The following is a 24,960-nucleotide window of genomic DNA, read 5'->3' as shown; positions in this document are numbered from 1 at the left end:
CGCAACATGCCAACGACTTGGTAGAGTGGATGACCAAGCCCTCTTCATCCTCCTCATCCTCTCTCACCCAGTCTCAGGGTATTAGCAAAGCAGCTGCCAACGCATCGTCTTCCCTCCTCTCAATGTCATCATCAGTGACTCCTTCCCTAGACCCACCACGTCCTCCTGAGGAGTCTCCTGAATTCTTTGAGCACAGTGTTGGGTACATGCTCCAGGAGGATGCCCAGTGTTTTGTGGGCTCTGATGATGACACTCAGCTAGAGGAAGGCAGTAGTGTGAGCGCAGAGAGAGGGGATGCTCAAGAAGGACAGCAATCTGGCAGTCATGTTTCACAAGCTGCAGCATACTGCCAGGTTTGCTACAGCGATGAAGAGGGAGGGGATGATGAGGGCACTGACTCCACGTGGGTGCCTGGTAGGAGAGAGGAGGAGGAGGAGGAGGAGGAGGAGGAGGCACATGTCCAACGAGGCAGGATGCCTTCCGGGGGCCAGCTTAGGGGCAGCACACCGACTGAATCACACCGCAGAGCTCCGCCTGTGCAGAGCGCTGCCTCTGCGCGTTATTCTAAAAGTTCTTTGGTGTGGGCCTTTTTTGAGACGAGTGCATCAGATCGTACCGCTGCTATTTGCAACATATGTCTCAAGCGTATCTCGCGTGGCCAAAACATCAGCCGCTTGGGCACCACATGCTTGACCAGACATATGTTGACCTGCCATGCAGCTCGTTGGCAAGCGTACCTCAAAGACCCACACCAAAGAACAAAGCGGACCTCTCCTTGCTCCTCATCAGCTGGCATCTCCAACCCCACTAGACCTTCAGTCCTCTCTGAAACCTGCTCTGAGAGGAATGAAGGTGTATAATTAGGTGTGTCACAGCCAAGTGCTTCCAGGAACTCTGCTAGTGGTACACCCACGTCCGATTATAGCAGGCAAATGTCCCTGCCCCAGCTGCTGGAGCGGCAAAAGAAGTTCACTCCCAGCCATCCACATGCCCAGCGGCTGAATGCTAGCTTGGCTAAATTGCTAGCACTTCAACTGCTGCCTTTTCAGTTGGTAGACTCGGCCCCCTTCCGTGAGTTTGTACAATGTGCGGTTCCTCAGTGGCAGGTCCCCAAACGCCACTTTTTCTCACGGAAGGCGATTCCGGCTCTCTACCGGCATGTGGAAGGCAATGTCCTTGCCTCGCTGGACAGGGCGGTCAGCGGTAAGGTGCATATTACCGTTGACTCATGGTTCAGCAGGCATGGACAGGGACGTTACCTGTCTTTCACGGCCCATTGGGTCACTCTTCTGGCAGCTGGGAAGGATGCAGGACAAGGTGCAGTAGTGTTGGAGGTTGTTCCGCCACCACGCCTCCAAAATGCTACTATTGGTTGTGACACACCTCTCTCCTCCACCCCCTCCTCTTCTTCTTCCTCCATGGCCTCTTCCAGTGCTCTGTCCTCAGAACCAGCGGTGCTCCGTAGGCGTTCCAGGGGTTACGCAAGTACGCAGGCAAAACGATGCCATGACGTGCTTGCGCTGGTTTGTTTGGGGGACAGGAGCCACACTGGGGCGGATGTTTTGTCAGCTCTGCAGGGGCAGGCCGAGAGGTGGTTCACGCCACGCCAGCTTAAGCCAGGAATGGTAGTTTGTGACAATGGCACCAACCTCCTCTCCGCCCTCCGACAGGGACAACTGACCCATGTGCCCTGTGTAGCTCACGTCCTTAACCTGGTGGTGCAGCGGTTCTTGGGCAGGTACCCCGGCTTACAGGATGTACTGAAGCAGGCCAGGAAAGTATGTGTGCATTTCCGCTGATCATTTAATGCCTGTGCTCGGCTGGCTGAGCTCCAAAAGGAGTTGAACCTGCCCAAGAACCGCCTTATATGTGACATGCCCACCAGGTGGAACTCAATGTTGGCCATGCTGCAGCGGCTGCACACACAGCAGAGGGCCATCAATGAGTACCTGTGCGACTACGGCACCAGGACAGGGTCAGGGGAGCTCGGTTTTTTCTCACCACGCCAGTGGGGCATGATCAGGGATGCATGCACTGTCCTGTCACCGTTTGAGGAGGCCACAAGTATGGTGAGCAGTGACAGTGCATGCATCAGTGACACTGTACCTCTTGTCCACCTCTTGGAGCATACGCTGCGTGGAATAATGGACAGGGCACTTGAGGCAGAACAGAGGCAGGAAGAGGAGGACTTCCTTGCCTCTCAAGGCCCCCTTTATCTAGACAGTGTTCCTGCTGTGCCACCCATCACACAGGAAGAGGATGAGGAGGATGAAGAGGAGGATGATTGTGTCAGCATGGAAGTGGAGGCTGGCACTCAGCATCAGCAGCAGCAGCAGCAGTCTTGTAGGGATGATTTACAGTCCCAAGAAACACGTGGACTTGTACGTGGCTGGGAGGAGGTAGCTGCGGATCATGTTGCCCTTAGTGACCCAGAGGACTCCGGACCGAATGCCTCAGCTAACCTACGCTGCATGGCCTCCCTGATCCTGCAAAGCCTTCGGAAGGATCCTCGTATTCTTCGGATCAAGGAGAGGGACCATTACTGGCTGGCCACTCTCCTTGATCCACGGTACAAGGGTAAGGTTGCCGACCTTATCTTGCCATCGCAGAGGGAGCAGAGGATGAGACATCTCCGGGAGGCCTTGCAAAAAGGTCTGTGCAACGCGTTCCCAGAGACTGGGAGGTTACAAACTCCTGGTCCTGGACAACGTGTTGCTGAGGCATCGGTCAGAAGGAGCGGTGGAGAAGGTGGCCATCTGACTGATGCTTTCAGACAATTTTTTAGTCCGCAGACCCAAGGTATGATCGGTTCCAGCAACCATCGCCAGCGTCTGATTTACATGGTGCAGGAATACCTAGGGGCAAGGTCAGACTTGGACACCTTTCCCACCGAAAATCCTCTGGCTTACTTGAGGATGGATCACTGGCCAGAGCTTGCACAGTATGCAATTGAGCTACTGGCCTGTCCTGCATCCAGCGTTCTTTCGGAACGCACCTTCAGTGCTGCTGGTGGCTTTGTTACCGATCACAAGGTGCGCCTGTCCACCGAATCAGTTGATCGACTGACCTCCATCAAGATGAATCAGTCTTGGATCACCCACAGCTACCAAGCACCTGAAGCTGATGTAACCGAATAATTTTTTTTGAAATATCACATCCCTTCAAGACTGCCTATGCTGATGCTGAGTGACTGTCCTGTTATGTTGATTGTCTACCCTCTTCCTCCTCCGCTGATATGTTGGAAGAACATTTCTGGTTCTGGGTGATGCCATTAGCCCAATTTTTCTGCCCCTGTTTAACCCCCCTGACGGTATTCCCGAGTCTGACTCGGGGTGGATTTTTTATACCAAGAGCGGTATCCCCGAGTCAGACTCGGGACTGCATCGCTGGATCCAGGAGGAGGATTACTTACCTTCTCCCTCGGATCCAGCGTTGTCTCCCCGCTGTACGAGCGAGCCGTGTCTCGCTCGATGCATTACATCGCCGATCTCCGTGCCCTGCGAGCGTTGCGACGCACGGGCACGGAGATCGGCGCCAAATTCAAAAAGTGAAACAAACAGTAAACATACAGTATAATGTAATCTTACAGATTACATTGCTGTATGTAAATATTTCACCTCCCCGTTGTCCCTAGTGGTCTGCCCAGTGTCCTGCATGCAGTTTTATATAATAAAAACTGTTCTTTATGCCTGGAAACTGGAGATTGCCCATAGCAACCAAAACTGTCACTGTACATCAAAAATGATTTTAGACCAGCTAGAAAACAGCGATAATAAATTAGAATCACTCGCAGAATTGAGCGATAGCGATTTGTGGGGAGATCCGTCATCAAATACTGAAAAGTAATGACAGTGACAATTCTGCAACTGAGCAAATTTCAGTGTTTTTGATTTGATTACATTATTGAATAATTTTTATTATTGTTATATTATTATTTGGTACAATTATTTATAATTATTTATTATATTATAATTTATGATTTAATTTTTCAAACTTTATCATACCCGGGATGTCTGCTAGACTCTGGTTTGGACAGATTTAAGAGAGTTATTCCTAAGAATTGCAGGACTACAATATAAAACGCCAAATTTTCATGCAAAATAATGGTACCGCTTTTAGCACCTAAAATCCGAAATAATCGTACCGCCAGGGAGGTTAACAGGGGCGTTTAAGTACAATTTTTGATGCAATGCTTTGCAGCAGGGCTAATTCCTGCAATAAAACTAGAGTATATGGGAGAGGTTGCAGTGTCGTGGCACCAGCGCCAGTGCCTAAGGCCCAATTTTTCTGCCCCTGTTTAACAGGGGCGTTTAAGTACAATTTTTGATGCAATGCTTTGCAGCAGGGCTAATTCCTGCAATAAAACTAGAGTATATGGGAGAGGTTGCAGTGTCGTGGCACCAGTGCCTAAGGCCCAATTTTTCTGCCCCTGTTTAACAGGGGCGTTTAAGTACAATTTTTGATGCAATGCTTTGCAGCAGGGCTAATTCCTGCAATAAAAATAGAGTATATGGGAGAGGTTGCAGTGTCGTGGCACCAGCGCCAGTGCCTAAGGCCCAATTTTTCTGCCCCTGTTTAACAGGGGCGTTTAAGTACAATTTTTGATGCAATGCTTTGCAGCAGGGCTAATTCCTGCAATAAAACTAGAGTATATGGGAGAGGTTGCAGTGTCGTGGCACCAGTGCCTAAGGCCCAATTTTTCTGCCCCTGTTTAACAGGGGCGTTTAAGTACAATTTTTGATGCAATGCTTTGCAGCAGGGCTAATTCCTGCAATAAAAATAGAGTATATGGGAGAGGTTGCAGTGTCGTGGCACCAGCACCAGTGCCTAAGGCCCAATTTTTCTGCCCCTGTTTAACAGGGGCGTTTAAGTACAATTTTTGATGCAATGCTTTGCAGCAGGGCTAATTCCTGCAATAAAACTAGAGTATACGGGAGAGGTTGCAGTGTGGTGGCACCAGCACCAGTGCCTAAGGCCCAATTTTTCTGCCCCTGTTTAACAGGGGCGTTTAAGTACAATTTTTGATGCAATGCTTTGCAGCAGGGCTAATTCCGGCAATTAAACTAGAGTATATGGGAGAGGTTGCAGTGTCGTGGCACCAGCACCAGTGCCTAAGGCCCAATTTTTCTGCCCCTGTTTAACAGGGACATGTAATTACAATTCTTGATATAATATTTCACAGGAGGGCCCCTTCCTGTGCCCACCCAGAGTAACTGTGAGGACTTATAGTGTTGTGGCACCAGCACCACAACCACCAAAGGTCAATTTTTCTACCACTGTTCAACAATGGCATGTAATTACAATTCTTGATATAATCGTTCACAGCAGGGCGCTCCAGCGCCCACCAAGAGTCACTTTGAGGGCTTACAATGTTGTGGCAAAACCAACACTTTGTTCCGCCATTTCTGCAGAGCATATAGGGCAGGCCCCTACTTTTAAACATCCAACTTACAAACATCTCCTACTTGCAAACGGAAGGAGACAACAGCAAGTGAGATGAAAAAAGATGGACGACAAAACAAATTATACAGGGGTGATAACCCTTCCCTATGTTTTCCAAAAAGCTTAAAAATAGTTTTTTTGACTGGAGCTACACTTTAAAAATGTACCAGTTGAAAATTACAAACAGATTCAACTTAACACAACAAACCTACACAGTCCCTGTCTTGTTTGCACCGCCTGTATACTGCTGTTCTGAGTATATAGGGCCTGGGGGCCACACGCATTTCCTTTTTTTAATATGGGTACAGGGTTCCCCTTGATATGCGTACAAGACCCAAAGGGGCTGGTAATGGGCAGGGAGGGCTACCCATGCCATTTTTCTCAATGGTTTTCAACCATATTGCAGGAACCAGATATAACATTAAAACCGCAAGCAGTTTTCAATGATGTTATTTCTGTTTAATGTCATTTTGTGCAGGGACTGTTCTAAACACGGGAAACACGTGGCACTTCACAGGCATACTACAGATACCCCCAGGCACCATATTTAAAGGAATATTTCACTTTTTTTTTTCACTTTAATCATCATTAAAATCAGTGCTCCCGCCAAAACGGCCATTTTTAAAAACATTTTAGGCATTGACCCATGTCCCCTGGGGCAAGAGCCAGGTCCCCAAACCCTTTTTAGGACAGTATCTTGCATATTAGCCGTTAAAATTAGCACTTTTAATTTCGAACGTTCGAGTCCCATAGACGTCAATGGGGTTCTAAAGTTTGTTCGAATTTGGGGTCCGTTCGAAAGTTCTGGTGCGAACCGAACCAGGGCGGTGTTCGGCTCATCCCTATTTACCACTGTTTATAGTTTGTCAAATATAATAAGGCCTTATAAAAGACATCTACATTTAGAAAACATTCCTGAGAAATTTTACAACACCCCCAGTAAAAAAGCTATTATGTGCCATGAACTGATTCAATTGGAAGACTTTTTGGATTGCTTTAGTCCTTTCTCATCATAATGTATGGTTATATTGTCTCATTGAGGTTCATTTACTAAAGGCAAATAGGCTGTTCACTTTGCAAGGGTAGTTGTACTTTGCAAGGGAATTTTACCCAGAGCTTACTGAACTTGAAGAAATTCCACTTTGCAAAGAATACCCAATCACATGCAAGGAAAATTAAAAAAAAAAAAATTTTTGCTGGCACATGTCTAGATCAGGGGTCTCCAAACTGAGTCCCGAGGGCCAGATGTGGCCCTTTGCTAGCCTTTATCCGGCCCTTGGGGCACAAGTTCTTCCACTGACACCAACAAGGGGCACTATATCTTCCACTGATGCCAATGATGGGATACTATTCCTCCTACAGATGGGGCACTACTCCTCCTCCTACTGACCCCCAACCCTGAGGCCATATTTATTCTCACTGATGCTGGACCTTTTCTGTGCCCACTGGCCACAATCCGGCCCTCCTAAATTCTGAAGAACAATAAACTGGCCCTTTGAAAAGTTTGGAGACCCCTGGTCTAGATAATAGAAGTCAACGCATTCACTAAGCTCTAGGGAAAATTCCCTTGCAAAGTAAACAGTCTATTTGCCTTTAGTAAATAAACCCCATCAGCCTTACACCATAGAAGCCATGGTTTTCACAAACTGGTTTTCACACATCACTGTTTTTCACACATCATCATTTGCACTGATGATGAAAACAGCTGTAGGCAATTTAGAATAAATTTGCACTATACACTAGCAGTTCTGTGCATTTGGCGGTTGGAATATAAAGGATTTTGCTTTTTCTTTGCTACTCCTACTGTTCTGATATGAGAAATGTTCCTCTTATTTTTTAGATATGTAATGGATTGAAAGGTGAATACTTTCTGATTTAACCGTTTGCTGACCAGCTGCTATTTTACTGCGGCAGGTCGGCATGATCCCGCAAACCATCGTAGCTATATGTTGGCTTGTGGGACAGGCACAGCGGGGGTGACGATGTTCGTGGCTGACGATCGCGAGCAGGAGAGACAGAACAGAGACGAGTTCACACTTCCCTGTTCTGTTCTGAGAGGAGTGACAGATTGTGTGTTCCTATTAGCTAGGAACCACGACCCGTCAATTCATCTAGTCAGTCCCCTGCCCCTCACTTGTACCCATCATATGCAGCCACTTGTGCCCATCAAATGCCGCCACTTGTGGCCAAATGCCACCACTTGTGCCCATCAAATGCCACCACTGTGACCCCCGCCCACCCACTGTCTGCCCAGCACTTACTCCATCTTAATGGCGGGTCAGGCAGCGGGTGATGGCGGCGAGCTGTGTCCTCCATGCTTCCCCCTCCTCTCTTCTTTGGTCTGCTAGGCATCCAATCGGGCGCCTGTGCCTTCAGCCAATCAGGTGACGGATATTAAACCTGCGCTACCTGATTGGCAGAGACGCAGTTCAGTGTTAGAAAAGCAAATATTTATTTGCTTTTCTAACACATCTGGGCGGACTGCGAACGCAATGCTCTGCGTTCCAAGTCCACCTTTTTTAAGCCTATTAGAGCCTATGAGTCCAATCAGGTGCTTCAAAAAAACACCACCGCTGCGGGAATTCAAGCACCCGGTGTCCGAAAAGGGGCCAGATGCCTGAATAAGGGTTGGCAGTGGTGGCAATGGATAGATTTATGCACTGCATGAATCTATCCATTATTGATAGAGGGGGTGGCTGGAGAGAGGGAGAGGCGCCCTTAATGGATGGCCCGGGCCGCCTCTGGTATTGCATGTGGGAAGGTTGGAATAAAAGAAAGAGCTCGCTCCTGTGATGGTAAAAGTGAACAGTAATAGCTAGATCTCAAATAGCAACATCCTAGCAATGTCCTGGGAGTTTTCCGGTAAAGCTGAGGTATGTAAATGTTCTACACCCCTTTAACAAGCCAGTATTCAATTTTAGTCAAAGCTGCACAGTTTGTTTCTATCTACAGTCATCCTTTATCTACATAGGCAGTTATTTGGTAAAGGTGAACTAACCCTTTAAGGAGGCTTTACAATGCTATGCACTGATTCAGTTGGAGGGCATTTTTATTCCTTTAGTCCCTTCTTACCACAAATGTTATGGCTGTATTAATTTCTGACAATAAAGCCCGTTTCCACTCAAGCCTTTGATCAAAGGTATATGGACATTTCAAAACGACCCATCCTGAGGTGATAAGTTTGCCTGGAGTTCTTATCTTCTAGTCAATTAGCCTAATAACACTCGCAAACTCTAATTGCTATAGATAAATCTTATAATGGTTCTAAAGCCAAACTGTTTTTTTACCTTAATGCATTCCCTGCATTAGGGTAAAACATTTTTTTATTGCTTTCTGTACTTGTCCTTTCCTGTGTGAAGGAGAGAAGAGGGGAGGCTGCATCTCTTCTACCCTCTCTTCCTCTTCACACAGGACTCAAACAAAAGCAAGAGCCATTGGCTGCTGTCAATCAAATGCAGTGAGGAGGAAGTGGGGGCGGGGCTAAGCCCCACTGTGTGTCTATGGAGTTCGGGTTCATAGACACAACATAGCTCGGGAGTGAGCCCATACAAAGAAGTGGAGGAGCCAAGATCGCCAGCAGGGGAACCTAGAAGAGAAGTTTTGGGGTTGTTCTGTGCAAAGCCATTACCCAGAGCAGGTGAGTATGATACGTTTATTATTTTAATTAAAAAAAAAAATGTACCTTTAGTGTCACTATAACTGTATACAATAACCAATTTTTTCATAGTTACATAGTTAGTCTGGTTAAAAAAAAGACACAAGTCCACCCAGTTCAACCCACAGAGGAAAAAAAAACACACACACACACACACACAAATAGAAAACCTCCATATGCACAATCATATACCCTCAGTTGATCCAGAGGAAAGCAAAAAACCCTCCATGGCGTGATCCAATTATCTGCAGCAGGGGAAACAATTCCTTTCTGATCCCCAAGAGGCAATCAGATATTCCATAGATGGACTTATCTATAAATATTAATATTCAGCTATATTTTGTGCATTTAGGAAAGAATCCAGCTTTTTTTTAAACAATCCACTGAACCAGAACCACCTCTGGAGGGAGTCTATTCCACATTTTCACAGCTATTACTGTGAAGAAGCCTTTCCATATTTGGAGGTTAAATATCTTTTCCTCTAGATGTAAAGAGTGTCCCCTTGCCCTGTGATGACCTTAAAGTGAATAACGCAACACCAAGTTCACTATATGGACCACTTATGTATTTGTACATGTTGATCTTATCCCCCTTAATCTCCTCTTCTCAAGAGAATACATTCAGTTCCTCTGATCTTTCCTCATAGCTGAGCTCCTCCATGCCTCTTATCAGTTTGGTTGCTCTTCTCTGCACTTTCTCCAGTTCCCCCGATATCCTTTTTGAGAATCGGTGCCCAAAACTGAACTGCATATTCCATATGAGGTCTTACTAATGATTTGTACAGGGGCAAAATGATATCTCTCACTCTGCAGTCTATACCTTTTTAATATAAGAAAGTATTTTTTTAATAAAGTATGTCAAGAAAAATAGTTGTGTTTCATTATTGGCTTCATTTCATTGCTTCTATGGTGTATTGACATTTCAAAAGAACTCTCATGTGAGGAGAGGCTTGTGCCTGAATTTCTTATCTCCAAGTAAATTACAGAATAACACTTCAAAACTTTGATCTCTTACTCAATATAGATAGCTGGTCACAAATGCAGATAGATACAGCTGGTACCAATTAAGTGTGTCGAGAAACTATTTTTGTATTAGTATTTAGTCATTTTCCTTGAACGTCTGTGTTTAACCACTTCGGCCCCGGACCATTTGGCTGAGAGATCAGAGCACTTTTTGCTATTCGGCACTGTGTCGCTTTAACTGACAATTGCGCAGTCGTGCAACGTGGCTCCCAAACAAAATTGACGTCTTATTTTCCTCACAAATAGAGCTTTCTTTTGGTGGTATTTGATCACCCCTGCGGTTTTTATTTTTTGCGCTATAAACAAAAAAAAGCGGCAATTTAGAAAAAAACTAATTTTTCAAAAAGTTTTTTTTTTTTTTTTTTCACAATAAAGTTTATTAGAAAGAAATAAAGTAGATACAGAAAATAGGTTGTATCAAATGAAGAAAAACAATATGAAAATTATGGACATAGCTCTTGAACTTGTAATCACAAGAAAAGTATCTAAAAGCTGAAATCACGTAATGAGGCTGATACATTAACTATGACAGAAGAAAAAAGGTATAATGAGATTAATCATATCATTGCACAGTAATTCTCTTGGTAATGTTGTGGTGAGATAAAATTTTACCGGATACAAGTAATAAAGTGGATATAGCATTAGTAGAACAGTATCAATGGTCCTAGAAACACAGTCTCAGAAACATTCTAAAAGTAAGAAAATGGAAAGCTTGGGTTTATATATCATGTCGTAAGAGTATGGAATGTATTTGTTTTGGCAAAGTTCTGCCATGGTTCCCATATTTGCACGAATTGAGTAATAGAGCCCCGTTTGATGGCAATGATTTCTTCCATATCACAGATATGTTGAATTTTATGGAGCCATTCCCCAATGGAGGGTAAAGATCGTGAATTCCAGTGCAGTGGGATCAGGTGTTTAGCTGCATTAAGAAAATGTCTGATCAAGGATTTTTTATATGTTCTGTAGGAAAGGTCATTTATGTGTAACAAACACCAAGCCGCATCGAGGACCGCTTGAGAGCCTGAAATATAGTTGGTCCAATGTCGGACTTGGTTCCAGAAGGGTTTCAGTCTCTCACAGTTCCACCAAATGTGAAGGAAAGTGCCAATCTCTGATTCACATCTCCAACAAACCCTAGAATACTGGTGGGACCAGTTGTGTTTGATAAGTGGTGTAATATACCACTGCGTACGAACCTTATATGCAATTTCTTGCATACGTGTGCTGAGTGCACATTTGTGGGTGAAAATGTTTGCTTTTTCCCATTGGCTGGTGGAGATCTGAATGTTGAGATCCCTTTCCCATTTGGCTTTATATATATCTCTTCCATTTTTATTTTGGGTTAGTAACCATTTGTATAGGATAGAGGTTGTTTTTCTGATTGGGATTTTTTTTTGACAGATAAGTTCAAATGGGGTCATGGGCCTAAAAATTGCGTCTTTGTGTTTATTATTGGATATAAAATCATGCACTTGCATATATGACCATTTGGATAGGGAAAGGGAGGGGAAACTCCTATTTAAATCCTGTCTAGATCTCAGTTTATTATTTTGAGTGCAGTTTGTTATTAGTAGTGGGTCAGAGGGGAAGGTAGTGTACATCTTAGGGTTATTAAGGCCGGGGATAAAGTCTGGGTTGTTAGCTAGAGTCGAGAGGGGGCTCGGGCTTGAGGATAATCCTAGGGGGACTGCCACCTTATGAAAAATTTTGAGTGTGTTGTTAATAGTGGGATGTTGTTTAATTGAAAGCGGGAGGTTTAGATAGCTTGACCAGGGAAGGTGTGTTATGTCTAGGGTGGAATATGCTTTTTCCAGGTTAACCCAGTCTTTGTGAGAAGCATGGCAGTGCCAATCTATAATTCTGGATAATTGTGCGGCCTGGTAATATTTCCTGAAGTCCGGTAATCCAATCCCTCCCTCTTGTTTTAGTTTAAATAGGTAAGTGAGTTTAATGCGTGGTTTTTTGTTTGCCCATAGGAAGTTTCTTTGTATTCGGGAAAGTCTTGTAAAGAAAATTTCTGGTAATTCTATCGGGAGGGTGTGAAACAGGTATAGAAGTCTTGGCAGTATTGCCATTTTTAGGATCGCAGCCCTGCCAAACCAGGAAAACCTCCCTTTTGTCCATCTTTTTAGATCTGCTTCTATTTTTGTCAAGAGAGGTTGAAAGTTGGTTGAGTATAATGAATGCGGACTCTGGGAGAGATGGATCCCAAGGTATGTCAGGGAGTTTGGTTCCCATTTAAATGGGCAGTTGGACTTGGTCAGCTTCTCTGTTTTCGAGTCTAGGTTCAAACCCAAAGCCTCGCATTTTTTTTGGTTTATTTTGAAGTTGGAGAGGTGGGTAAAGTCTTGGAATGTTTTCAAAAGATTGGGGATTGATATGTGTGGCTGTGTAATGTAGAAAAGCAGATCATCCGCGTAAGCCGCGATTTTGTATTCTTTGTTATTCAGCTTAACTCCATGGATCGCTTCTTGTTTGTTTATCGTTCTTATTAGTGGTTCAATCGACAGGATAAAGAGCAAGGGTGAGAGCGGACATCCCTGTCTTGTGCCATTTTTGATTAAGACTTTGTTAGAAAGAGAGCCATTCACTTTAATATTAGCACTAGGATTTGCATATATGGCATGGATCCACTTCATTAGGTTTTGTCCGAATCCCACGTGTTCGCACACCCTAAACATGAAGTCCCAGGCGACGCGATCGAAGGCCCTCTCCGCGTCGGTGGACAGGAGAAGGCCTCCGATCCCCTCCCTCTCCATCCTGTGGATCAGGTTAATAGATTTTGTAGTATTATCTTTAGCCTCTCGGTTGGGCATAAAACCTACCTGCTCAGGTCCTATTAAATTGCCTAGGAGCGGTCTAAGTCTGTTGGCAATAATTTTGGTCAAAATTTTGAGGTCTAGGTTGAGGAGTGAAATGGGTCTATAGTTCGTGCATTCTGAGGGGTCTTTGTTGGGTTTGGGGATAATAGTTATGTGTGCTGCAAGAAATTCACTAGAAGGTCTGCTGCCCGAAATAATGGAGTTGAAAGCTGTGGCCAAGTGTTTTGCTAAAGTATGTTCAAAGGTTTTATAATATTGGGCTGTCAGACCGTCTGGGCCTGGGCTCTTCCCATTTGTGAGGTCGTGGATAGTTTTAGAAACTTCCGCTTTGGTGATCAATGATTCTAGAGATTCAGTATCTGCTGCTAGTATAGAAGGCATTGCGCAGTTAGTTAGGTAAGAGGAGATTGCTTGATCTCTAGTAGAGAAGCCTGGTTGTTTTCTTGTTTGTGCCGGGATATTATATAGGTTTGAGTAGTAGTTATAGAATGTTTCTGCTATTTTTCGTGTATCATGAGTAATGGAACCATTTCTAGTGCGAATCCTATGGATGTTGTTTGAGTTCAAGGTGTCTTTAAGTGCTCTAGCTAGGAGTTTCCCTCCTTTATCTCCGTGTTCATAATATAGGGATTTTTGGAAGTATAAGTTTCGTTTAGTTTTATTGTCAAGTAAGTCTTGAAGTTCCTTCCTGGCTGATGTAAGTTCTGCTAAGCTTGAAAGGGCCAGAGATCTTTTATGTACCATTTCGAGTCTGTTAATTTTTTGGGCTAGGTCAAATATTTTTTTTTCTTTCTCCTTCTTCTTTCTGGCTCCCCATCTGATCAGTTCTCCTCTCTCAGAGAAATAATCTTTTAGTGTTTTGAGAATTTGAGCCTGAACAACTGGATCAGCCAGAAGTGAAGGATTTAATCGCCAACTGAAGGAGGAGGGGCGGTTGTTGTATAGATTGAGTTTAATCGCTATTGGGGCATGGTCAGAAAGGCCAATTGAGCCGATTCTGGCCTTAGCTAAGTTTTGGAAGTCTCTTTGTGTTATGAAAAGGTGGTCTATTCTGGAGTATCTGTTGTGGACAGGAGAGAAAAACGTAAAATCTTTTCCTGAGGGATTTAGTGATCTCCATGTGTCAATGAGGGTGAGGGACTTTAAAAGACCTTTGATTTTTTTTAGTGTGGGATAAGCTATACTTGATTTGCCTGAAGAAGTGTCCAGGTGTGGTTCTAAGGGGATGTTGAAATCGCCTCCTAAAATGATGCAACCCTCTGCAAATCCCTTGAGCTCGTCTACTATCAGTTTGCAAAAGGTTACATGAGAGGAATTGGGGAAATAAACGTTTGCCAGTGTGATCGGTTTATTGCCTATAGTCCCCTTCAGAAATAGATACCTGCCTCCCGGGTCTATTAGTTGGTGTTGGATCTCTAAGTTAGAGTTCTTGTTTATGAGTATAGAGACTCCTTTAGTCTTGGCTTGGGGGTTTGTTGCATGGTAAGCTTGTGTGAAAAGGTTGTTTGTTAACTTGGGAACCTGTGTGCTGATAAAATGTGTTTCTTGTAAGAATACAATCTGAGGATTACTCTTTTGGAGTTCACGTAGTAATTTATGTCTTTTCGCAGGAATGTTTAAGCCATTCACATTGTGTGATATTATAGTAGGCGTTTTGCCTAGTTCTATGTATGCCATAATTAGAGTCTGGAATGAGAAGGGAAGAGAGAGAGGAGGGAAAGGATGAGAGATAGGATATTAGAAGAGCAAAGGTTGGGTGGGAGGAAAAAGAGTATTGAGCGAGAGAGAGGAAAGGAAAAGAAGAATTAATTGGAGAGAAAAAGTAGTAACGTATGTGACGTAAGTGTAGTATTAATCAACTTAACGTCTGTAAATCTATGAAGAATGTTTATGAAAGGAAATAATCCTTAGGCAAGTATGTGAAGAGAAATGTTGTTCTCTGTGGGGAACGTGGCGTGAACCCTCTGAGAACAATTACTTATACAACATCAATAAGTAAATAACAACAGTATGTAAAAGAAAAATCATTTAAACGCCATGAAAAAACCGGTAGAGCAACGGCTCTCTGAAAAAAGGAGAAAAAAACATGTTATGCAGTCCGGGTGGACAAAATGTTCAAAACTGTGGGCGTGCCCACTGGTCCTGAAGATAGGAGAGAGGCCTGTGTCTTAAGCCTGGTGTCTCTAGAGATTTGTAATAAAAAATGCTGGATAGAAGAAGTTTCCCCTCATGTTCCGTGTGGTAGGTTACACTTCTGACCAACCATAAGTGAAAGATTGCGGGGTTTTGTGTGCTCCAAAGATGTAGTAAATACTTTTCTTATGCATCCAAGTTATTGTGTCTCTCATCTGCAGAATGGTGACTTAGGTGAGGCCTGTGAGAATATAACTAAGGCCCTCTAAGATGGAAGCTTGGACCTTCAGTAGATTGAAAAAATAGAAAAGGGGTGGTTTGGGTTTTCTTAAGTTGAAAAAGGATACCTGAGTGGTCATGATCTGTAGCTTAATCGAGTGGGAGACGTTGATCTCAGATGTATGGTATGTTGCAACTCGATACAGGAATGAAAGATGGTGTGGAGGATAAACATAAGAGTTTTTACCTTGAAGTTCCATCTGAAGACACAGTCAGCACAGTGGAATACCTCAGTGAATCTTTGTTTAATCAAGCAAGTCTTCGATATGAAAGGCAGTGGTGGCCCTTGATCAGACATCATCTCTCCTGTGGTGTGAGGGAGGTCTCCCGATGTTTCATAGAGGGTCTTCAGTGTGTTGTTCCAGTATGGCTTGTAAGAAAAGAAAGGATTAGAATCGCCTGTACATGGGAGAAAGAATATGAGGGAAGTGCAGCTTCAAGAATTCTTCTGTGACCAAATGCTGCCATCTAGTGGTTAGAACTTAAAAAGTCATGTTGTATGTGAGGAATTAAGACAAGTTTTCAGGATTGCCTCGCTTATAGGAAAATATTAGATATCAGGTTATTGGAAAAAGTGTGTTATGAATAGATCTTCAGGCCAGTAGGATTAAGGGTAATTTAGCAGCTGTCTCTAATTTTGCTGGCTTTATGTGGAGGTGTGGAGAGGTTGAAGTTGTCATATAGCTTCTGTTTCTTTCCACCTAGCCCCTTAACAAATGGCGATTTGCTCGGCGAGATGTGAGAGGGGGAAGCCATGGCAGTGGCCGGAGGGGGAAGCTTAAATTCTTGATACCAGTCTGGAAGTTCAATGTGCTCAATTTGTAGGGAATTACAAAAAGTGGGTAGTTCATCCGGGGTGCGTAGCATGTGAACCTTCCCGTTGTGGGAGACCTGAATGGCGAAGGGGAATTTCCACCTGTATTGTATTCCCTTTTCCCTGAGTACATCGAGGAGTGGTTTGAGAGCTTTCCTATTTCTGAGGGTGATGGGGGAAAGGTCCTGGAATAGCTGAATAGAAGCGTCATTGAAAAATATCTGGTCATTTTGTCTCGCTTTTTGAAGGATTTCTTCTTTTAGGGTAAAACTTGTGAGACAACAGATAATGTCACGAGGAGGCGCAGGGTCGGGGGCTCTAGGCCTGAGTGCCCTGTGTGCTCTATCGAATTCAATAGGGGATTCTTGAGGCCTTTCCAGGAGCCTGTTGAATATTGAGCAGAGAGCAGGTTTAATTTGGTCAGGGGCGATCGTTTCAGGAATTCCTCTGACTCTGATATTTGATCTTCGTCCCCTGTTGTCCAAATCCTCTAAATGTCTGTTTACGTGAATTAAATGTAGGGAATGCTGATGTGAGACCTCCTCAAGCCTTTGGATGGCTCTGTCCCTCTGTCTGCCCGCTCTCTCCCCCGCTGCCATTTGCTCAGTCAGCATTATAATATCTGCTTTAAGGTCAGTGATGGCCGTGGAAAAAGAAGATTTAATGTCCGCAGCAATCTCCATCATTGCTGCATGTGTGAGAGGGTGGTCAGGTGGTAAAGAATGTCTTACCAGCTCCTCGGAGTTCGCTAAGGACTCTGTGTCAAAGTCTTCTTCCTCCTCCTCCCTCGTGCTCGCCTGCGCCATATTGGCCTCCGCCGGGCCTCTCCTTCCCTGTCCTTGGGACAGGAATATATCCGGGATCGCTTTGTTTTTAGACGTTCCCGGTGTCCGGGGATGGTTGTGATGGGTTCCCCCTTTGGAGAGTCTGCCCATGGTGCTTCGGTTTGTTTCGTCCCGGAAAGTTGCTAAAGCCGTTGCTCTACACCGGAGCTCCGTCTCAGGCTTCCATCGCTCTCGCGCGCCAGGCCACGCCCCCCAAAAAAAAGTTTTTTTTTGCGCAAAAGTTATAGATATGTCTACAAAATAGGGAATAGTTTTATGGCATTTTTTTTTTTTTTTTACTAGTAATGGCGGCAATCAGAGATTTTTATCATGACTGCGACATTACGGCAGACACATCGGACACTTTTGACGCTATTTTTGGACCATTCACATTTATACAGCGATCAGTGCGATTAAAAATGCACGGATAACTGTGTAAATGTGACTGGCAGCGAAGGTGTTAACTAGGAGGGGGCGCTGTAGGGGTTAAGTGTGTCCTAGGGAGTGATTCTAATGGGGGGGAAGGGCTGTGTGTGACACGACAATGATCACCGCTTTCAATTACAGGGAGCTGTGATCAGTGTCCTGTCACTAGGCAGAATGCGTAAATGCTTGTTTACATCAGCATTTCCCCCCGGTCTTCCGGTCTTTCAGTTTTTTGTTTTTTTGCTATCTGTGTTCCATTAGGGAGATTTCACTTTACTTCTTATTGCATAACCAAAACACGAAGTGAGAGAAAATCTCTCCAAAGTGAGGGAATCCCTGGTTGTCACCCAGGTCAACAGAACTAGTGTCCCCATCTGAACATTTCCCCTCTATTAAAAAATCAAAATTGGGGATTTTCTTTTACTTTTCCTTTCATTGATAATGGTAACCATGATAAATATAAAGATTTAATTGGTCTAAAGGCTTAATGGGGGCGCAGTCAGCAATAAAAACCTGACAGGTGTTCCAAACCCTCTCCACTCTATCCATAACTAAAAAAAAAGTTTTACCCTTAGTTCCAAACTTTCTGCATTAACCACTTCAGCCCCGGAAGATTTTACCCCCTTCCTGACCAGAGCAATTTTTACAATTTGGCACTGCATAACTTTAACTGACAATTGCGTGGTCGTTCAACTCTGTTCCTGAACAAAATTTGCATCCTTTTTTCCCCCAGAAATAGAGCTTTCTGTTGGTGATATTTGATCACCACCTGGTTTTTATTTTTTGCGCTATAAACAAAAAAAGAGCACCAATTTTGAAAATAAAATACAATATTTTTTACTTTTTGCTATAATATATACCCCCAAAAGATTTTTATTTTTTTTTTAAACAAATTTCTTCATCAGTTTAGGCCAATATATATTCTTTTACATATTTTTAATTTAAAAAAACGCAATAAGCGTATATTGATTGGTTCTCACAAAAGTTGAAGAGTCTCCAAACTATGGGAAAGATTTATAGCATTTTTATGGCATTTTTTTTTTACTAGTAATGCCATTTATCTGCAATTTTTTAGTGGTACTGCGACATTGCGATGGACAGATCGGAGACTTTTGACACTTTTTTGGGGCCATTAGCGTTTATACAGAGATTGGTGCTATAAAAATGCACTGATTACTGTGTAAATGTCACCCCCATTTTTTTTTTTAAAAAGCAAATTTTTTTCTCAGTTTAGACCGATATGTATTCTTCTACATATTTTTGGTAAATAAATCACAATAAGCCTATATTGATTGGTTTGCGCAAAATTTATGAGTCTACAAAATAGGGGATTGATTTATAGCATTTTTATTTAGTTTTTTACTAGTAATAGTGTTGATCTGCAATTTTTATCGGGACTGAAACATTATGGCGGACACATCGGACACTTTTGGCACATTTTAAAATCAATTTAAATTCTATAAAAATGCACTGATTACTGTGTGAATGTCACTGGCAGGGAAGGGGTTAACACTAGGGGGCGATCAAGGGGTTAAATGTGTGTTCCCTCAGCATGTTCTAACTGTGTTGGGATGTGAGTGACTAGGAGAGGAGCCATATCGCTTTTCCTATGGCTCCTCTCCCCTGACAGCACAGTGTGCATCTGTGCTGGCGGTCGGCACATGATTGTGTGTAGCCAGCAGTGATTGTGCCCGCCAGCCATGTGCATCGGGTCCCCCCACCGTGCAGCGGGCCCGCTGATGGTCAACACTGGGTAGTCCGTACTACGTATGGAATTTCGCCCAGGAGAGCCATTGTGCTGCAGTATATCTGCATGACACGGACGGCAAGTGTTTAATTGATGGCTAACACCAAAGAGTACCCTGTGACCCAAAAATACTAAATTTAGGTGTTGCCCAGGCAGAGAGGTAAATTCCAATTAGACCGCTGTGAGTGCAGGAAGGGACACAGACAGGGACGGGAAGCTCGCCTAGCTCTAAGCTGCATCAATGTCAAAGGAAAAGATCCATAAGCCACACATCATGAAGCAGATCCATGTGCATGAAGTGATATGAATGGCAGCTTCAGCCTGGACTCCAGCCAGGCCACGTCCAATTAATAAATCAATGCATTTTGAGAATTATTGACAGTTTTTAACCCCTGAGACACCAGTACATAGGAAAATTCTTATGGTAAAAATGTTTTGGAGGAAGTAGGAGGGTTACGGAGAATGGGTATAAGTTTATGTTACCCGTGGTCTCTCTGAAGCAAAATATAGTCAGAACCCCATCTGACCAAAATAAAAATGTCAGTTTCGAGAAGACTAAAGCCGCGTACACACGGGCGGACTGTCTGGCCAACTTAGTCTGTCAGACAATCCGACGGACAGTCCGTCATACTTTCGAATGAACGGACTTGCCCACACACGGCACTTTTTGAGCGGACTAATACGGCGGACTAAGTCCGCCATACTATCCGCCCTACTTTTGAAATGAACGGACTCGCCCACACACGCGGAGGAAAGTCCGCTCATTTGGAGCGCGTATCCAGGTAGGCAGGGCCCACGACGGAGACGTCGCTGACTCCGCCGCCTGGTATGGACTTAAAGGGGAACCCCAACGCCGAAAAAAATCGGCGTGGGGGTCCCCCCAAGTCCACAACAGACCCTTGTCCGAGCACGCTACCCGGCTGGCCAGGAAAGGGGGGCGAGCGAGCGCCCCCCCTCCTGAGCCGTACCAGGCCGCGTGCCCTCAACATAGGGGGGTGCCTTGGGGAAGGGGGGGCCACGCGGCCCCCCACCCCAAAGCACCTTTTCCCCATGTTGATGAGGACAAGGGCCTCTTCCCGACAACCCTGGCCGTTGGTTGTCGGGGTCTGCGGGCGGGGGGCTTATCGGAATCCGGGAGCCCCCTTTAATAAGGGGGCCCCCGGATACCGGCCCCCCACCCTATGTGAATGAGTATGGGGTACAATGTACCCCTACCCATTCACCTGTGAAAAAAAGTGCAAAAAAAACACAACACAGGGTTAAAATATTTTATTGCACAGCTCCGGGGGTCTTCCGTCTTCGGGGGTCTTCTCGCCGGACTCCTCCGCTATCTTCTTGTAGCTCTTTTGCTAGCGGAGGAGTCTGGCTTTCTTCCTCGCCGCCGGCCTCTTCTCCCGACTTCGGGGGTCTTGTCCCCCTCTTCGGTTCTTCTGCCGGGCTACCGCGCCTTCTTATAGCTCTTTTACAGGCGGTGGCCCGGTCTTCTGTCGCCGCTGCCGCCGCCTTCCGTTCTTCTTCTTCTTCTTCTCCAAGAGATGTTGGCTCGACGATCTCTCCGGCCGGAATGCCAGGGACGCACTGCGCGGCCACTTATATAGGGACAATGGGGCGGTGTCACATGGCTTTATGTCACTTGGGTTGGTCACATGGGTTGATGTCACATGGGGACTATGACATCGTAAGGGGGCGGGGTCACCATGTGACCAACCCATGTGACATAAAGCCATGTGACACCGCCCCATTGTCCCTATATAAGTGGCCGCGCAGTGCGTCCCTGGCATTCCAGCCGGAGAGATCGTCGAGGCAACATCTCCTGGAGAAGAAGAAGAAGAAGAAGAAGAAGAACGGAAGGTGGCGGCGACGGCGGCGACAGAAGACCGGGCCACCGCCTGTAAAAGAGCTATAAGAAGGCGCGGTGGCCCGGCAGAAGAACCGAAGAGGGGGACAAGACCCCCGAAGTCGGGAGAAGAGGCCGGCGGCGAGGAAGAAAGCCGGACTCCTCCGCTAGCAAAAGAGCTACAAGAAGATAGTGGAGGAGTCCGGCGAGAAGACCCCCGAAGACGGAAGACCCCCGGAGCTGTGCAATAAAATATTTTAACCCTGTGTTGTGTTTTTTTGTACTTTTTTTCACAGGTGAATGGGTAGGGGTACATTGTACCCCATACTCATTCACATAGGGTGGGGGGCCGGTATCCAGGGGCCCCCTTATTAAAGGGGGCTCCCGGATTCCGATAAGCCCCCCGCCCGCAGACCCCGACAACCAACGGCCAGGGTTGTCGGGAAGAGGCCCTTGTCCTCATCAACATAGGGACAAGGCACCCCCCCATGTTGAGGGCACGCGGCCTGGTACGGCTCAGGAGGGGGGCGCTCGCTCGCCCCCCTTTCCTGGCCGGCCAGGTAGCGTGCTCGGACAAGGGTCTGTTGTGGACTTGGGGGGACCCCCACGCCGATTTTTTTCAGCGTTGGGGTTCCCCTTTAAGTCCATACCAGGCGGCGGGGCCAGCGACGTCTCCGTCGCGGGCCCCGCCTACCTGGATACCCGCTCGAAATGAGCGGACTTTTCTCCGGGCGAGAAAAGTCCGCTCATTTCAAAAGTACGGCGAACTGGCACACACACGGGAGGATTGTCCGCCGAAATGCGAGTCCAGCGGACAGTATTTCCAACATTCCGAAATACTTAGTCCACCAGACTGTCCGCTGAAAAAGTCCGCTGAAGCCCACACACGAGCGGACTGTCCGCTGAAATGTGTTTCAGCGGACTAAGTTGGCCAGACAGTCCGCCCGTGTGTACGCGGCCTTAGCCTTTAAAATGTAAAATTTATATTTGTGTGCTTAAAGGTTTGAATTCCAGCAAGGCTTCCGTGCCTTCATATGATATACAAAAAAAGGCCAAAATAATTTATTTTCTTAAAGACACTAAAAAATCTGCATTGGTTGTTGTTTTTCAGCTCTCATTTGCCCAGATGCACATTCACCATATTATAAGAAATGGAACTAACATAAGTAAAACTGGAAAATGTGTAACAAAATAATCACTGCCAAAAGTGTCAGTCAATGTATCATACATACACCCCTAAGTTTTTGTTTTAGGTCTTGTTTTAGTTGCTTATGTTTATATATGTTTTGTAAAATAATAGAGATACAACAAAAATTTATAAAATAGTGCAGTATTTCATAATGACCAAACAAACAATGCTTCCTATTGGTTACTTTACCATTCACATTTTGTTGCCCTATTAAAGCCTGTGTACACATTTTTTTTTTTACACATTTTTTTTTGTGCTAAAGTGTTTGTGTAGCCAAACATATTTTATTTTGTTTTACCTTTGGATAGACTGGGTTAGAATCCATTCTGGATGTTTGGTGCTATCCCAGCTTAGTTAAAGAGATTTACCTTCACTTCCTGTCCAGGTGACAATATGTCACCACAGAGAAAGTGACAGAAAATCTGCAACAGTGGTACAGACAGAAATAAAACTTCTAAAAGGGGTTCAAGCTTCCCTCGCACTGTGCTTAACAAAATATTTTTTTTATTTCTGCATTAATTCTGAAATCTGATGATTAGATACAAACCTGCACATAATATGCATAGCCTGTGTATGCTCTAATTTATGTTTTTGAACTCATTATTATTGAACATCGTCATAAAATCCTATCTTTTTTCAACAGCATTCAATTTCCAAAGTGGAGCAGTGATATCGGGAAACAAAATGTATGTCGCTAATGGAAGAGATGGCAATTATGACATTGCCCAAACCACCTGCCAAGGGGCACAGGGCACGTTGCCAACTCCACTAAATAGTGCTGAAAATGCAGCCATGCTTCAGGTTGTTAAAGCAAGGAACCGAAGATTTTTCATTGGAATCAATGACAAAAAACAAGAAGGTGCTTTTGTATACCTCAATGGCAATCCAATTTCTTACAAGAATTGGCACACAAAGGAACCAAATGGAGGAAGAATTGAAAATTGTGGAGAAATAACTGAACAAGGAACATGGATTGATAGGAGCTGTGATTATAAAAATAGCATTGTTTGTGAATTTTCCTAATATTATTTGAAGCTTAAAAACGGAATTTAGAAAGATGGCTTTAAATGCATATAATTTGTTTGTGCTACACATTCACTTAAGATGGCATTTCAGAGCAACACAGTCCTAAAAATGATGGTGAAGGAGCTGGGTAACAGAATATACAATACTTCTGCAATTGGCATGGTTGTCAATTTCCCAAAAGAGGGACACATAGGCAGGCAAGATGATTGATCGCAGCGAACTGTAGGCAACTTGCAATGACATAATGGAGCTCAAAAAATGCTGTTAGTTTTTCTGTTTGCAAAACATCTGGTAAAAAAATAGAGCACTTTTCTCCTTTTGTGTAAATGTAAAATTCTTGAAAAATATTCCTAAAATGAAAAGTATGATAAAATTCCCAGTTAGAAAACATAATTTAATTCCAAATTCAAAATCTATTGTTCAAATATGCACCGAAGAAGTGAAATTTAAATATGTCATGGCTTTGCTCTTACTAGCCCAGTGCTATAGTGACTGTGGCACGATCACAACATGTTAACTTGAAATCTCTTGCTTGTCTTTTTGTTTAATGCAAAGGCTGTTCATGACACATTGCTTCAAACAAGTACAACTTTACTGTTACACTCAATTTGCTTACCATTGCAACATCTGTGACAGAGGGATGATATGTCCTCATCTAACGATACAGATAGCCTGTTTCAGCAGCAGGAGGGTCAGGTTTAAGACTCATTGGAGACAGGTAGGTGTTGCCCAGACAGGAGAATTAGTCTAGCTAGTCAGTGCCCTCTCCCCAGGAGACAGGTTGGCACATGAGAAGCATGTATGGGCACAAGAATCGTATGACCAGGCCTGTCTGGCCTTACAAACAAGCACTTTGACCAGGCCAACGCCAAAGGAATAAGTTCAGTACGTGCAAAAAACAGGCTGAGGATCTAAGCAGATCAAATAGCCAGGAGGCTGAATATTTACTTCGTATCGGTGTGTTTCTGAGACCCCTCCTGTAAAGATATTCCTAATGATAAATAAAAGGAGGGCAAGAACCCTAAAACAAACTTTTCTGATCGTTTTAAATCATGGAAAGTTCACCATTTGGAGTCAAAACTCACATAAGGCATTGAGAGTTGTAGACCTACCATAGAAGTGACCATCCAGCCTCAGTACAGAATGAGAAAAAATGTATACTAAGCACTGTGAACTTAGTGCCTACAAAATAAACAGCCTCCTCCCAAAGTTCTTTTACATGAGTGACTGCCTTTTCTTGTGTTTTTAGGATTCTAAAGCATTTCTTTTATATTGTATCAAGTGATTTATCTATAATCACCTGGTTGAATCCCAATCCAATTTCAAAGACTTTTTCCCCACTTACTGTCTATATGAAGGATGTCAGACAGATCAGGAATTTTGGAGAGGTGTCATTACTTATCAATGTGATAAATATCAGACAAAACTGGAAGTTAGGGGAAATGTCTTCAGAGGGGACACAGGCAGCATTTTATCTAAACACACTAAAATACATTTTGGCTGCATGTGGGCTTTAGGTTATAAGCTTTATTTTCTGACAAGTGGCTCTTCTGGTCTTATCAACTTCAGGGTCTGTTTAAACCAAAACTGGTTTGCTAAACTTGTTTAAAATGACCATTGACAATTTTTCTTCTGGCGAGTGCTTAGTCATAGCCGTGCAATCATCATAATTGCCCATAGCTGGATTTCAAGCAATTTAAAAGATTATCAGTATAACTGAAATAAGATGACTGTGCATGCC

At 44.3% G+C, this 24,960-nt stretch overlaps 1 protein-coding gene across 1 annotated transcript in view; it reads left to right on the top strand.

The window, feature by feature from the left end:
- The window catches only part of LOC143929784 (uncharacterized), a 112,530-nt gene that overhangs the window by 40,407 nt on the left and 47,163 nt on the right, over positions 1 to 24,960 (top strand). The window contains exons 11-12 of the mRNA XM_077453761.1: positions 22,837 to 23,209; positions 24,469 to 24,580. Of these exons, the coding sequence (XP_077309887.1) occupies positions 22,837 to 23,209; positions 24,469 to 24,580 (485 nt within the window). The remainder of the gene's footprint in view (positions 1 to 22,836; positions 23,210 to 24,468; positions 24,581 to 24,960) is intronic.

This window comes from Lithobates pipiens, unplaced genomic scaffold (genome assembly GCF_037356315.1).
Source record: "Lithobates pipiens isolate NorthernLeopardFrog02 unplaced genomic scaffold, aLitPip1_a1.2 Scaffold_25, whole genome shotgun sequence".
Lineage (NCBI taxonomy): Eukaryota > Metazoa > Chordata > Amphibia > Anura > Ranidae > Lithobates > Lithobates pipiens.
Note: the sequence above shows the minus strand (reverse complement) of the source record. Positions and strands in the feature narration are given on the sequence as shown.